Genomic DNA, 14908 nt, shown 5'->3' with positions numbered 1-14908 from the left:
AGGCAATAGTATAGCCTTTAGAGTCTCTGTTAAGGTTTTATAGAAAAAGCGTTTTAGTCTAGACAGCATTTTAGATTGCATTTCAGAGCATAAAATCAGATTAGGGCACAGAGAGCAGTTGAAGAATGTTTAGTGTTAATTCCTCCCACCCATCCCAAGGCTGATCTTTTGATTTATAGGCTCTTCATACAATTAGGAATAGGGCATTGCTTAGACAGGAGTTTTTGTGCTTTTTCTTCTTTTTTTTCCCATCAGGTTCAAGTACTTCAGCAACCACAGTATGGCTGAGAAACATTGCAACACCAAAGCTATTGTTAAGGTTACAGTTTCTGTCTCTATGCAGATAGAAAATATTGCCCAAGCAAAGGGAGTGGTTCTATATGTAAGCTGTCTTCAGTTTGAATCCCTCATGAAGAAAGTAAAGGAACTGAGAGAGGAGGTGGCAAGACTGAGAAGCATCTGTAAGAATGAGAGGTACATCGATGAAATGCTTCATGAGTCATCAAAGATTTCCAGAAGTGGGGAAGATTAGGCTGTGATGAAGGAGGACAGCTGGACTCAGATTATGGGACCCTGCAGGATTGATACTGTAACTCCACCTGCCCTCCTGCCTTGAACTGAAGAACTGGTATGCAGCCCTGGAAGTGGAGGAAATGGAGCATCCCGTGGAGCGGAAGGACCAAAGATCGAAACCACAAAGTTGCTGGATCTGTGACCACTAAGAGGTGTAAGCTGGTGGTGGTTGGCGATTCCCTTCTGAGGGGTACAGAAGCATCCATCTGCAGACCAGACATGATGTCCTGGAAGGTATGCTGTCTGCCTGGTGCCAAAATCCAAGATGTTACAGAAAGCTTGCCAAGACTCATCAAGCATAATGCCTATTATCCAATGCTGTTCATCCATGCTGGAACTAGCGACACTGCTAGGTACCCCTCTGAATATATGAAAAGTGACTTTGTGGCTCTGGGAGAGAAGGTGAAGCAGTCAGGTGCACAGGTGGCATTCTCATCGATCCTCCCTGTCGAGAGTAAAGGCCCAGGCAGAGAAGCTCGCTTCCTGGAGATGAATGCATGTATGGTGTCATGTAGAGCATTTTGGCTTCCTGGACCATGGGATGGTGTACATCTTTCAAAGAAGAGAAGAAGAGTCTTCAGCAGCAGACTGGCTAACCTACTAAAGAGGGCTTTAGGCTAGAATCAAAGCCCCCAGGTGAGTATAAGACCTCAGTTAAGTGAATTACTAAATACGTCTACACAAATGGGAAAACGGTGACAGTAAAATGGGGGGGGGGGGGGCGACAAGATATTTTAAAGGCATAATGATAGCAAAAAGTGGAAAAGTGGCATTGAAAGACTCATAGGTGAAGAGGAGAAATATGTAGAAGCTGATAAAGATGAAGGCTGTCTTGCTTAACAAATATTTCTGTTCTGTGTTCACAGCTGAAGCACTGGGAGCAGGACCACAGAAGACAAACACAAGTAAGGTGGAGGTGTGGTAGACCTGATCAATTTTTGGAGGATTGTGTTTGTGAGGAGCTAGCTAATCTAAAGGTGGACAAAGTGATGGGGCTGGATGATATACAACCAAGGGTACTGAAGGAACTTAGGGAAGTTTTGGTGGCTAAGTTGGCTGACCTTTTCAATGATTCTCTAGAGGACAGGAGAAGGGCGGATGTGGTCCTTCTCCAAAAAAGTGGAAGTAAGGAAGAAGTAGGGAATTACAGGCTGGTAAGTCTCACTATTGTGGTAAGTAAATTAATGGAAATGCTTTTAAAACAGAGAACAGTGAGGTTTCTGGAATCCTATGGATTACAGGACCTGAGGCAACATGGATTCACTAGAGCGACTTCAGCGAGCTCCGATATGCTGGTGTGGAACAGTTGATGTACATCAAAGAGGACGTAATAATTCCTCATCCTCACAGTTTTTATGATTTCATTGTAACCAAAGCCAGAGGCAAAAATGGGCTGCTTTTCAACTTTGATGTCCATGAAGATGTTTGGCTACAGAGTGATGCGACTGTAGAAAAGGATGAGTTTGTGCAACATAAACAGATCCCTCACCTGTCGGGAGTCCTGGGCCTGCTGTGCGCCTTTCTTCTGGGGCTGGAGATGGTTTGATAAAGACTACGGGATATGGCATCTGTGGATCTGCTGTGGTCAACCTGCCTTCTTGTCTTCAGCATTTGATCTTGGCCTTGAGACATCACACAACCAGAGATCCTGATGAGTCAGCCCTGCTGTCCGTTGGGCCTGCGGCTGTCTCTGCTCTGGCGGACTTCAATATCAGCTATGACCTGCCTCTTCCTTGGCTGTCTTGCTTGAACTGCTTTGGGTCTTTGAGGTTTTGATTTACTTTAGTGTTATTCTTTTTATTATTTGAATTGTTATATCTTTATTATTTAATAATTGTTTTCTCAAGTACTTTAGCTAGATTGTGAGCCTTCAGGACAGTTAGGGAATTTCCAAGTACCTAACTTTATTTTATTGTAACCCGTTCTGAGCTTCTGGGGAGGACGGGCTAAAAAAATGAATAAATAAATAAATAGAGGCAAATCTTGACAGAAATATCTGATCAATTTCTTTGATTGGGTGACCAGAGAATTGAATAGAGGGTGTGCACTAGATGTGGTGTATTTAGATTTTAGCAAAGCCTTGACAGTGTTCCACACAGGTGTCTAATAAATAAACTGAGTACTCTTGGGATGGGCCCCAAAGTGACAGAATGGGTCAAAAACTGGTTGAGTGGAAGGCAACCTGCTGAAACGGTGGAGGGGGAAAAAGTGCTCACTGTGGGCACGGGGACAAGGCTATCCAACGCACTGTGGAACGGTGAATGGCCTTGTCCTCGCAGTTAAGGGAGGGAATGCATGCGGTCACCAATCGCGCGTGGCCCCCTCCCTCCTTTCTACCTACCGAATCTATCTCCCACCCTCCTCCTTACCTTTGCGTTGCGTTAGTAAAGTAACTCGCTGAAGCCGGCCAATCCTGCCTGCAGTCGCGTGTGTGTGGGCGGAAACTTCTCCTCTGACGCAACTTGCAGTACTGAGGCTTGTATGGATGCTGTGGGGATAGTAGTCGCGAGGACGGGGTGGGGACAGTGGTCTCAGGGAAGGGGTGGGGACAGTGGTTGCGGGGACGGGGCGGGGATAGGAATGGTGGTCGTGGGGATGGGGACAAATTTTTTTCCCCGTGTCATTCTCTAATGCATACTTATGGGTACATCAAGTTTTATTAGTTGTTTTTTTTTACACAGACAGGTCAGTTTTTAGACAAATGTTTGGTCTGCAATTCTGGAGGTCGCTTACATTTGTTTCCTTGTTCCTCAGCAATTCCTGCTGCTCCTGTAGCTGCAGCTTTATAGCACCGACTTGCTTATCCAGTATAGCTTCTCTCTGGGCTGCTGTGTTTTTCAAAGCCTCCAATTCAGACTGTAGCTGCTGCATCTTTAACAAGCCGGCTTCTTGACCTGTGTAAAGATAAGAATGGCAACAGGCAAGACATTGAGCAGGTGGATACAAGCAATTATCCAGCATGGACATGTTTTCTTCATCCTTCAGGTTATTTATATCTGCTCTTTTGACGAAATGCTAAATCCAAAAACCCTTGAAGCATCTCCAAATAAATTCTGTAATATATAATCATTTCCCCAAGTATTTACACAATATTCACTCATTTCTCCCTCTGTATAGGGGGGGTAGGGGCAACCTTCTCCAACTAATTTGTATTGTATTGTATGCTTTATGTTAACTTTGTTTTCTTGCTTATAAGTTTACCTTGGTGTGATTGTTCTTTGTTTCTTTTTTAGAAGAGGGTCTTTGTCTCTCCCTGCTATTTGGCTGTCTAATATTGGCTCTGCTCGCAAGCCAGACATCACATCTGCAAACCCATTAGACCTTTATTTAATGAAGCTGGTTGTATCGTTAATGCAATGGTGGTGTGTGCCAAAGGAGTGCACCCAAGCAGTCTGACTTGCTCCTTGGGCGAGCATCTTAGGGGTAAACAAATTTTGCCAGTTATTTTCTCTGGAATGTTATTTCTTGAAATCATTCTATTTCTTTTGTTATGGCCCCTCAGTTGGAGTCTTCCTCCATCCCTATCTTTTGGACTCATCATTCCACTTTTACTATCAGACCCACTATCTCCAAACAACCCTTGTTTTCAGATCGTCTTTCCCAATCTGTCTCACGAGATTACTTCCAGTCTTTCTTTTGCTCCAGAATCTGTATCTGCACTTGGTCATACTTTTAAAATTTCTCTGCTTAATTCACATTCAGTAAAAGGTAAACCTACTGCTCTTTTAGATTTATTTAATGTTTCTAATGCTAAGATATTTTGCCCGATAGAAACCTGGCTTAGAACAGGTGAAGAATCTTTATTATATCAGATTACTCTACCCGACCGCTCTTTGTTTTTTTTCCCATTATAGAACAACGCTTAGAGAAGGGGGTATTGCAGTGTTTGTTGACTCATCTCTTCATCTAACTGAATTTCACACAGATGATCTTTACCTTGATCCCCGCTGTCCTATGGCTGAGGATCTGGAATTTATTTTTCATAATAAGATCTTAGCCCTTCACCCACATTTGTCTACTGCAACAACTTCTAGTACGCCTGTTCCAGCTATCTCTTCCAATCTCAATGGCCTTGTGCTTTTCACTCTGTCTACTTGCCTCAGCCTAATTATCCTGTAAACTTGCATTGTTGGATGCATTTAATTTGTCTATTTTGACTATCTTGTCAAAAATTGTGAGTACTGTTCGTCTAACTACATGTTATCTGGACCCCATTCCTTCCTGGTGGTTTATTTTACCATATCATATCCTCGCCACATTATTGCCTATAATTAGAAACAATTTATTAATAGGCGTTTTCTCTCTCCCATGGAAGCCATTATTTGTCCTATTCTTAAGAAAACTTCCTTAATTTCTTCTGCCTGCTCTAACTACCATCCCATTTCCAACCTCTTACATCTCTAAGATCACAAAGTGCCTTGTGTTTCAACAACTTACTGAGTTTGCTGATAAACATCACCTCTTGCATCTATGGAAATCTGGGTTTCGTAGTGGTCATAGCTGTGAAAACTAACTTAACTTGCTTTATAAGAAGTCCTTCACTCTATCAACTGATCAAGGGAAAATATCAGTTGTTACCTAGACCTCACAGCAGTTTTTGATACATGTACATTTTACTATACTTCTTTCTAGGCGTTCAGGTTTGGGACTAACTGAACAGTTAATTCACTGGTTCTCTTCTTTTCTGTCCTCACAGTCTTTTTCAGTTTCTTTTTGGGCTCGTTTCAGATGGTTTTCCCCATCTTTGTGGAGTTCCGCACTGTTTAGTATCGGCCACTTTGTTGTTTAACCTATTTCTCAGTTCTCTATCAACACTCATCAGGACCTGGGTTTGCATGCATTTCATTTATGCCAATGATATAATTAGTTTTTTTTTACTGACTCTCTCTCTTCTGACATTTCTAAGTTGAATTATGCTTTGTCATTAATCTTCAACAGATCCTCAGTTATTCTAAAACTATTGCTACCTGGATTAAGCTCCTTCACTTGCCCCTCAGATTAATGATCAGTCAGCCAACTTGGTATCCTCACAAAAATACCTTGGCATCATTCTAGACAAATAATTATTTTTAAAAAAAAACCAAATTGTTCCATTAACAAAGATTGCATTTTACTATCTTTGTCAATTTTGTATTATCCAACAACTCTTAGATAAAGGAATACAGAAAGAATTTGCCGAGATGTTATATAATAACACGATTAGACTATTCTTTTTCTTTTTTTTTTTAATTCTATCTACTCTCACCACATGAAACTCCTTGCTACCTCATATAATGAAGTCTACATCCCCACGTATGTTTGTAATCCTCGTGCATGCACAGAATGTAATAATGTAACTCCTGGATCGCACAGTTAGTTACCTGTAACAGGTGTTATCCAGGGACAGCAAGCAGATATTCTCACAGATGGGTGTTGTTATCCAAGGAGCCTGGTACAGACAGTGCAAAAGTGTACTGTCACGTTAACTTCTGTAGAAGTTTTGAGACTGCCCGTACTGCGCATGCGCAAGTGCCCTACGTCAGCTCGCAAGACCATCAGTTCAATAAAAAAGCTAAGAAGCCAACTAGGGGAGGTGGGAAGGATGCCTGCCTGCTGTCCCTGGATAACACCTGTTACAGGCAGCATATTCTCACAGATTGGACTCTCTAGCTACTGCAAATAGGATAAAGGGAAGTTGTTGACTAAATAGAGAATAAAATTATGTAGAATTGTTTGGCTGAACCGACTACTTCGACTGGAATTAATCTCCAGACAAAAATGGGATGGGAAAGTTTGGGAAGAGGACATTACAGTCTGCTTCAAAAAATGTCCATAATGGGAGGGGAATGGAGTAAATTACTAAGGCTGTCACTGCTGCTACTTTATGCATAGCCCAATCAATAAATAACCACTGTTGAATTCTCTTTGTGTCTTTCTAAATATAAATACAAGGACTAGTCACCAACATAATTACTTAAAGTTAATAGTCACTTCATATAATTTTTGTAATTTTTTATATATATGTGAAAGTAAACTTTTTTTTTTAAAAACTAAAAAGACCGTCACTTAACTTATAGTGATCTTGTCTCTATCCTGCATTTGCCTCTCCCGAGTTGCATGTTTCAGATTTAAACTTTTCATCAGGGTCGAGGGAAACATTTACCGGAGCTACATTGGGCAATCTAACATGATGTAGCTCCGGTAAATGTTTCCCTCGACCCTGATGAAAAGTTTCAATCTGAAACATGCAACTCGGGAGAGGCAAATGCAGGATAGAGACAAGATCACTATAAGTTAAGTGACGGTCTTTTTAGTTTAAAAAAAAAAAGTTTACTTTCACAAAATTACAAGAAAAAATTATAAAATTACAATATGAGTTGTGTAGAAATAAATTAATAAAGGCTGGACCGACGAAGAACAGCAGCAGCTGGGTGTATAGTACCCAAGGGCTATCTGAAGGTCCACACACATATATATAAAAATTACAAAAATTATATGAAGTGACTACTAACTTTAAGTAATTATGTTGGTGACTAGTCCTTGTATTTATATTTAGAAAGACACAAAGAGTATATAATCTCACTTTATGCATAGCAGCATGACTATCCAGTGGCAGTCCAGCCCGAGTATGGCAGTATGATATGCAGTATGCTGATTATGGAGATATTGATATCTTGATTACCGAAGCTCCTAGTTTGTTGGTATTAAAGGACAGTAACAGATGAGTTGAAGTTTGGAAAGGCTTAGGTCCACATAGGCAGTAGAACAAGGCAAGTGTACTGTGTAATAAGTGAAATACAGGTCTCCCAGGGAGAAAATGCTTGGTGGTAGTAGCTTTGACCCTCTGCTCTTGTGGCTTCCATGAGGAAGACGACTAGATGATAAAGGTCCCATTGAAAGGAAAATCCAGCAGAACACCAAATCTATAGTTCATGTAAAGGAACAAGAAGAATGTGCTGCCAATGACAAATCTGCAACCGACTCAAGTCAGAGAATACATGGGAACTGTCCTAGACCCGACTTATCATTGAGTCTTCGTATCATAGCAGAGTCTTTCTAATCCATATAGGCTAAAAGGAGTCACATGTGCAGCAATGTACTTTTTGGGAAAATGATATCTCATAGTCTTCATGGTATGCAGAGCTCAAAATGTGTCAAATTCAAGCAGTGAAAACAATGTGAGGTTCCAAGCAACTAGAAGAAGGTTGATCGAAGGTTGGACTACAGAAATCCCTTTAAGAATTGAGATGTCAGTTGAATAGTCAAAGGTTGGTTGTGAAAGGAAGGGAAAACATGAATAGCAGTAGGATGAGCGCGCATTGAGGTGATTGTAAATATGTAAAGAGATTACATTTCACAATGTGCTTCCTGCATTCTGTACTATGATGACCTCCTACTGCCTACTTCCAGCATCTGGGGATAGAGTAAACGGTCTTCATACAATTTACAATTTGTAGTGTAGCGCCTGTCTTGTGGCTCCCACTGAAGAATACTTTAAAGCCTCTGGTGTAGTGTCAATCACCATTACCGTTTCCCAGAAAATTTAGCATAGTGGAGTACGAGCACATCAAGTGCATATATTTTTCCTTCTTGCGCTGCCTCCAGCAATGAAAAACGTGTGCATGGCCTCTGCACATTAGTACAGGAATATACCAAGAGCACTATCGATCAGTATAGAGTGGAAACCCTCGTTTTTCATGAAGTGAATTGGAGAGAGCTACAGAGGTATCAGCTGGTTCACACTACTACTATTTATCATTTATATAGTGCTAAAAGCATATGCAGCACTGTACATAGACATTTAATAGACCTCAGAAGAGCTTACAATCTAATTGTTATGAAACCATATAGTGAAAAGAAAACTAACAAGTTTAATCTTACTATAGCTTAATCCTTGTCAAAACTCAGTAAGTCCATAAGTTCTGGCATAGGAATAAGCTATAGTAAATTAATCTTGCCTTGATAAAAGAAATTAATCACATATATTACCAAAATTCCTCTCTGAGCACACTACCAAAATACTTATCCACGCCCTCATCACCTCACGCTTAGACTAATCTAATCTAATCTTCTATTTGTGCGTTGCTCATATCTATACAGGCTCAAGGCGACTGTAAAGAGAGGTGAAAGGGGAGGGAGAGAGAGGAGGTAGATAGGTAAGAAGGAGAGGAAGGAGAGAAAAAGAGGAGAGAGAGGAGGAAGGGAAAGGGAGAGAAGAGAGGGTAAAGGAGATTAAGTATCGAACAGATGGGTTTTCAGTTTTCTTTGGAAGATGATGTGGCAAGGTTCAGTTCTGGTACATAAGAACATAAGAAATGCCTCTGCTGGGTCAGACCCGAGGTCCATCGTGCCCAGCAGTCCGCTCACGTGGTGGCCCAACAGGTCCAGGACCTGTGCAGTAATCTTCTATCTATACCCCTCTATCCCCTTTTCCAGTAGGAATTTGTCTAATCCTTTCTTGAACCACAGTACCGTACTCTGCCCAATTACGTCCTCTGGAAGCGCATTCCAGGTGTCCACCAGACGTTGGTAAAAAAGAACTTCCTAGTATTTGTTTTGAATCTGTCTCCTATCAACTTTTCCAAGTGCCCTCTTGTTCTTTTATTTTTCGTGGTCTTTTCTGTAAGGCCGTTCCAAGTTTTGACTCCTAGGAAGGTAAGCATGGATTGGAAAACTCATTTATAGTGAAGGTCTTTAGTGGATGGGAGATTTAGTAGCATCCAATTGCGGGTTCTGCGGGAAGTAGACCATGCTATTGAGAAGAGTTGGATGAGTGAGCCCGCAGAGTTTCCATAAAGTATGCGGTGAATGATGCAAGATATTTTGAATGTTATTTATGATGGGATGGGTAGCCAGTGCATTTGTTTGATGAAGGTTTGTTTGATGACTACTGCAATTCACTACTCTCAGGTCTTCCGCATAGCCATCTCACTCCCCTCCAATTAGTCCAGAATTCGGCTGCACGACTTATATTCTGAGAGAGCCGCTATACTCACGTTACCCCTTTCCTAAAGTCACTTCATTGGCTTCTTATCCATTTCTGAATACAATTCAAACTCCTCTTGCTGACCTACAAGTGCACTCACTCAGCTGTTGCTCACTATCTGTCTTCACTTATCTCCCCCTATGATACCTCCGTGAGCTCCGCTCAGCTAGTAAGTCCCTCCTACCGGTGTCCTTCTCTTCAACTGCCAACTCCAGACTGTCCCTTTTACCTTGCTGCGCCATATGCTTGGAACAAGCTGCCCGAACCCCTAAGGCGGGCTCCGTCTCTGGCAGTGTTCAAGGCTCAATTAAAAGCCTACCTCTTTGAGAATACTTTCAACTCCTCTCACCTTGGGCTCTGCATCCCCAATCTTATATGTCATGTCTGTCTGTCCAATTTAGATTGTAAGGTCTTCCAAGCAGGGACAGTCTATAAATGTCAACATGAACAGTGCTGCATACGCCTTTCAGCGCTATATAAGTGAAAAGTAGTAATGTTAATAAAAGAAGATATGTGGAATACTTGCAGTAGACTAGGAGCTGTAATGCTCAGAATGTGAAACGCCACTGACAGTAAGTGGAGTAGAAGAGAGTTGGAAGCAAGTCCATGGAAATAGTGTATATTTAAGCTGTATAGAAGACTTGACCCCACAATCTCTGGTGAATGCATTATTCAGTAGGCCACTGAGGCTCATACTCTGAAATGTAAGTAAAATTGAGATCAATTGCCATAGAATCATCTCTAGGTATGGCGTAGATCTTTAAAGCAGTCCTATTAATTGGACTCATGTTGGTGAAGGTCTGGAAGTGAAGGTGCTAGATCCAGTTCATTGAGTTTGGGTAATTTTCTGCATGGCCTGTTCTACTTTATTGTCAAAACGTACATCCCCCAAGCATGGGAAATTGGTGAAGCAATTTTGTACTATAGGGTCTAAATCCAAGAGGAGAATCCATGCTGCATTAATATAGAAAGAGCTGAGGCTCTTCAAGACACTTCAAATGCATCAAAGGCAGACCCAGCCATGAATTTCCTGGTCTGTAATAGATTAAAGGTGGATTGTTGAAAGTCCAGAAGCTGGTGTGGAGGATAAAACTGTTCAAACTGTGAACGATATTGTACCAGTTGTTTAAAATAGACAGACATGAAATAATTTAATTAAGAATGTGGCTGGTAAGCATTGCATTCTGGAAAAGGCGATGGCCAAAGTTATCTAAGTTACGGCCTTCTGTGCTCAGAGGCATGCTGGCACAAGATCTAGAACTGGAGGACCTCTCCAACACAGCTCTGACAGGTGAAGGGGAGTGAGAAATGGTACCTTGGGCCTTTAAAACGCCATGCTCGGGCTGGGCCAGTACTGTAAGGGTCTGGATAGCTGCTGGTGCCAACTGCATTTTCAGTATTGCAGTTAGCTTTTTGTGAAGTACCCGAAATTGATCTTGGTTAGAAGGCACCAGTACCATAGTTTGAGTTAGTACAGATGGTGCGGTAGGGAGTCATCAACCTCGATGAATAAGCATGCCTCAGAGATGACAACTCCTGCACTGATGGGGAATGCTGCTGATGCTAACGTTTGGCATTCATCGACTTACTCAATGCTGGAGATGCCATGGGCATCTGATAGGAAGGGCGAAGCAGACTACCTAGTATGGAGAACTGATGGTACCGATGCTGGAACTGGTACCGAGGTTGATAGTGATACCGAAGACCCCAGAGCATCCATGGCAGACATCGATGAGGAGGATCCAAAAAGCTTCTCTTGCTGGAGACACCAAGCCTTCAAGAAACGCTTCTGAAGCATTAAGCAGGGGGTACAAGAGTCGACTCGATGTTCAGGACCAAGGCCCTAAATACACCACTTATGGGAGTCAGTGACTGATATGGCCCCGTTACATCGAGAGCACCGCTAGCAGGCTTAGACATGAATGGAAAGATAGCCTCGGTGAAATCAAAAGATGCAATTTTTCTAGTAGTCGGGTAAGGAAAAGCAAAAAAAAAAAAAAAATGGTTGATGCAGCCTGGCTACCCAAAGGCTGAAAGGGGCCTTAAGGCCTCAGGAAAATAAGTCAAAAAAAGTAGGGAAGGCAAGAAAAATTGTGAAAAATCGTGCACTTGTAGACACTCCAAAAACACAACTTCTTAGCTCCACGGAAGACTAAGAACTGATGGCCTCGTGAGATGATGTCAGGCAGGAAGGCACTTGCGCATGTGTGGTACGGGCAGTCTCAAAACCTCTAAAGAAGGTAAAGGGACAGTACACTTTTGCATTGTCCAAATCAGACTCCGTGAATGATGTCACCCATCTGTGAGAATATGCTGCCTGCTTATCCTGGGATAAATGTTGTTTCCCTCTTCTAGTAAATCACATAGAGCTCCTAAAGGGGAATATGAGCGATCCACAGTAATGTAATGTATATAGAAAGAGCTAGCATTACTAGATGTCTGGATTTCCTTGGACATGTCCTCCTTTTCGAAGACTATCTGGGGGGTCTGGATGGCTTTTCAAACCCGGCATTTTGTCTGGGGTTTGAAAAGCTTCCAGTTAGCAGAGATGTCAGGACGGCATCGCGTCACATCAGTGCAGATACCCTCCCGATAAGCGAAAAGGTTTCTACCAAAATTAACTGGCTTGTACAGGTCTCCCTCCATATTTGCGGTTTTGGGATTTGCGAGTTCGGTTATTTGCACGTCTCCAAACAAGCAACCTCTCTCCCACCTTCACAGCTTACCTTTGAAGCATTGGTGGTGTAGCGGTGAAAAGGAGCAGGAGCGATCCTCCTACGCGCCTGCCCCATATAGATCTGCGATCAAAAATGGCTGCTGCAAGTTCCAACATCAGTACTGTGAGTTCCCGCAGTGAGACTGCTGTGGGAACTTGAGGCAGCTATTTTTGATAGCAGATTTCATCACCCCTACACCACCAGAGATTCAAAGGTAAGCTGTGGAGGGAGCTGGGAGTGAGTCAGGATAAGATCCCTAAATTTATTTGTGATTTTTTTAATATTCACGAGGGAGCTGTGCCCCTATCCCCCGCAAATATGAAGAGAGATGTGTAATTTATATGTAACAAGACAGAGCAGGGATGTGAACATTAAAAAAAAAAAAAAAAAAAAGAATGAGACAAAGTGTTGATCACAAAGGCAAAATAAAATTATAATTGTTTATAAAAGGTGGGAAGAATGGTACCAGCACATAGTGCTAACGTGATCCTTTTTTTATCATTGCCAAAAAAAATGAATTTCAGGTAAAGAGTAAATGCATTTAAATTAAAAATGATAATTAGTGCAAATAAAATATTAAGATAAAACATTAGCACCACAGAAATACAAATGAGATCATAATTGGGAATCTTTCTAAGCTATCATTAGGGGATCCTCATTATAATTTAAAAAAAATTAATGTTAAGTTTCCATCGTGTAATTGAAGAAAACATCAAGAATAGATTCCTCTCACCTTCCTTAAGTTTGTCTAGTTCCTCCTGTTTTTGCAGGACTTCAGCACTTTTTTCAGAAATTGACTGGTCTTTTCCATTTATTAACCTTGTCAAGTCTGTGACCTGGAAAACCCCAGCAAACCAAATGATCAAAGAAAGATCAAGCCAAAGGCATTCTAAAATTGTTAAAATAAACTCTAGTAATGCAAAGGAAGGACATTTCTCCATCACCGATACTGTCTCACAACAGCAGCAAAAATTTTATTCCTGCCTGTTAAGAGGCAGTAATCACCATTTCTCCTGTGACTTGCAGGCGGCCTTCTTCACGCATAAGATTTAAGGTTGACTGCTAGTCTAAAATTACATTCTAACAAATCTTTTCAGTAATTCCTTATTAAGTGGTGGGTTTATTTTTTTTAAAAAATCTATATCATTATCTAAAAGGCCTAAAAAGGAACAAGTTTACGGTTGGACAGACTAGATGGACCATTTGGGTCTTTATCTGCTGTCATTTACTACGAGGATCATTTCATAAATAATGCACACTATTTTTTGTAATTTTACATGTTTTATTTTTTTTTTCAAGTATTTCTTTACAATCCTTCAATATAGTCTCCCTGCTTTGCAATGACCGAGTCCCAGCATCCTGGAAGCTTCATTATTCCATGCAAGACACCGTTTTTGTTCAGTTGCCGAATGGCTTGGGTAACAGCGGAAGAAAACTCTTCCAGAGATGCAAAACGATGTCCACACATAGGTTGTTTCAACTTTGTAAAAAGGTCTAAGTCTGGTGGACTCATGTCTGGACTGTAGGGAGCTTCAGGTAACACCTCCCAGCCGTATTCGCATAGTTTTTCAATGATGACATTCCCTATGTGCGGGCGAGTGTTGTCATGAAGAATGAGTGGCCCAGCCAAGAGCAACTGAGGTCGGGTTTTGTGCATTTTTCTGCACATTTTTTGTAAAAAAAAATCACAATAATATGCTGCTGTGACACTTCTTCCACATGGAACTTTGTCTGTAATGATGATGCCTTCATGAGCCTAAGCAAAAATCATCATTTGTTTTTGATTGAGCTCACCAAAATTTTTTTGGTCATGGGGAAGATGGAGCTTTCCACTCATTGGACTGTGATATCAGCTCCAGCTCAAAGTCTCTGACCCACGTTTCATCAATAGCAACAATGCGATTCAAGAATGCCTGACCTTCAATGTCGAATCTTTGTTCCAGCACGGTTGCATTGTCCAGGCGTCTCTGCTGCTGTTCAGCAGTCAAGAAGTGGGGGATCCATTGCACAGAAATTTTTCTCTTTTTTAAATCATTTGTCAGTATACTGATGCCAGTGGAATCCCTGTGGTTTCATAAAGTTCCTCGCATGTCACATGACAATCTTGTTCAAGAGCATCAGCCATGAGTTTCACACATCGTTCATCGGTTGTTGATTTCGGCCTTTCTGGTCTTGCATCATCATCCATGCTCACACGAACACTCCGAAAACAAGTTTCCCACCGAGAAACTGTACTACGGTCCACTGTTAACTCACCACAAACTTCACGTAACGCACTGTGGATTTCTATCGGGTTTTTGCCACGTAGAGTCAACAGACACAGTACCTGAGACACCTGCAGCCTCCATTTCCCACACTTGTCACAGCCACATCATGTACACTACAGAGCTCCTAAGCACACGTCCTGCTACTTCAAGCACTGAAGTGAAAGTGAAACAAGGTTTACTGCAATTGTATTATCCACTCCCCAATGTATGTTTTATGAAATGATCCTCATATATTATGTTTTGCTATGTTCACAGTCTCAGACACTTCAACAGGACTAAGGTGTGTGCACTGCAAAATCAAGGAATCTTCACTATTTCTACAATGCTAATACATGACATATCCTCAAGAGAAGTATCTTGGAGTCTTAGTAGTTGTGGCATCCCTT

At 41.5% G+C, this 14908-nt stretch overlaps 1 protein-coding gene across 2 annotated transcripts in view; it reads right to left on the bottom strand.

Annotated features, from left to right (window-relative positions):
* Positions 1–14908, bottom strand: part of GOLGA1 (golgin A1) — a 135787-nt gene that overhangs the window by 22183 nt on the left and 98696 nt on the right. For both annotated transcript variants that reach the window (XM_033962133.1, XM_033962132.1), the window contains exons 18-19: positions 12989–13091; positions 3307–3467 (exon numbers count right to left, since the gene is read on the bottom strand). In XM_033962133.1, coding sequence (XP_033818024.1) covers positions 3307–3467; positions 12989–13091 — 264 coding nt within the window. The remainder of the gene's footprint in view (positions 1–3306; positions 3468–12988; positions 13092–14908) is intronic.

Source organism: Geotrypetes seraphini, chromosome 10, assembly GCF_902459505.1.
Source record: "Geotrypetes seraphini chromosome 10, aGeoSer1.1, whole genome shotgun sequence".
NCBI classification, from domain to species: domain Eukaryota; kingdom Metazoa; phylum Chordata; class Amphibia; order Gymnophiona; family Dermophiidae; genus Geotrypetes; species Geotrypetes seraphini.
The sequence above is the reverse complement of the archived record's forward strand: the minus strand, read 5'-3'. Positions and strand labels throughout refer to the sequence as shown.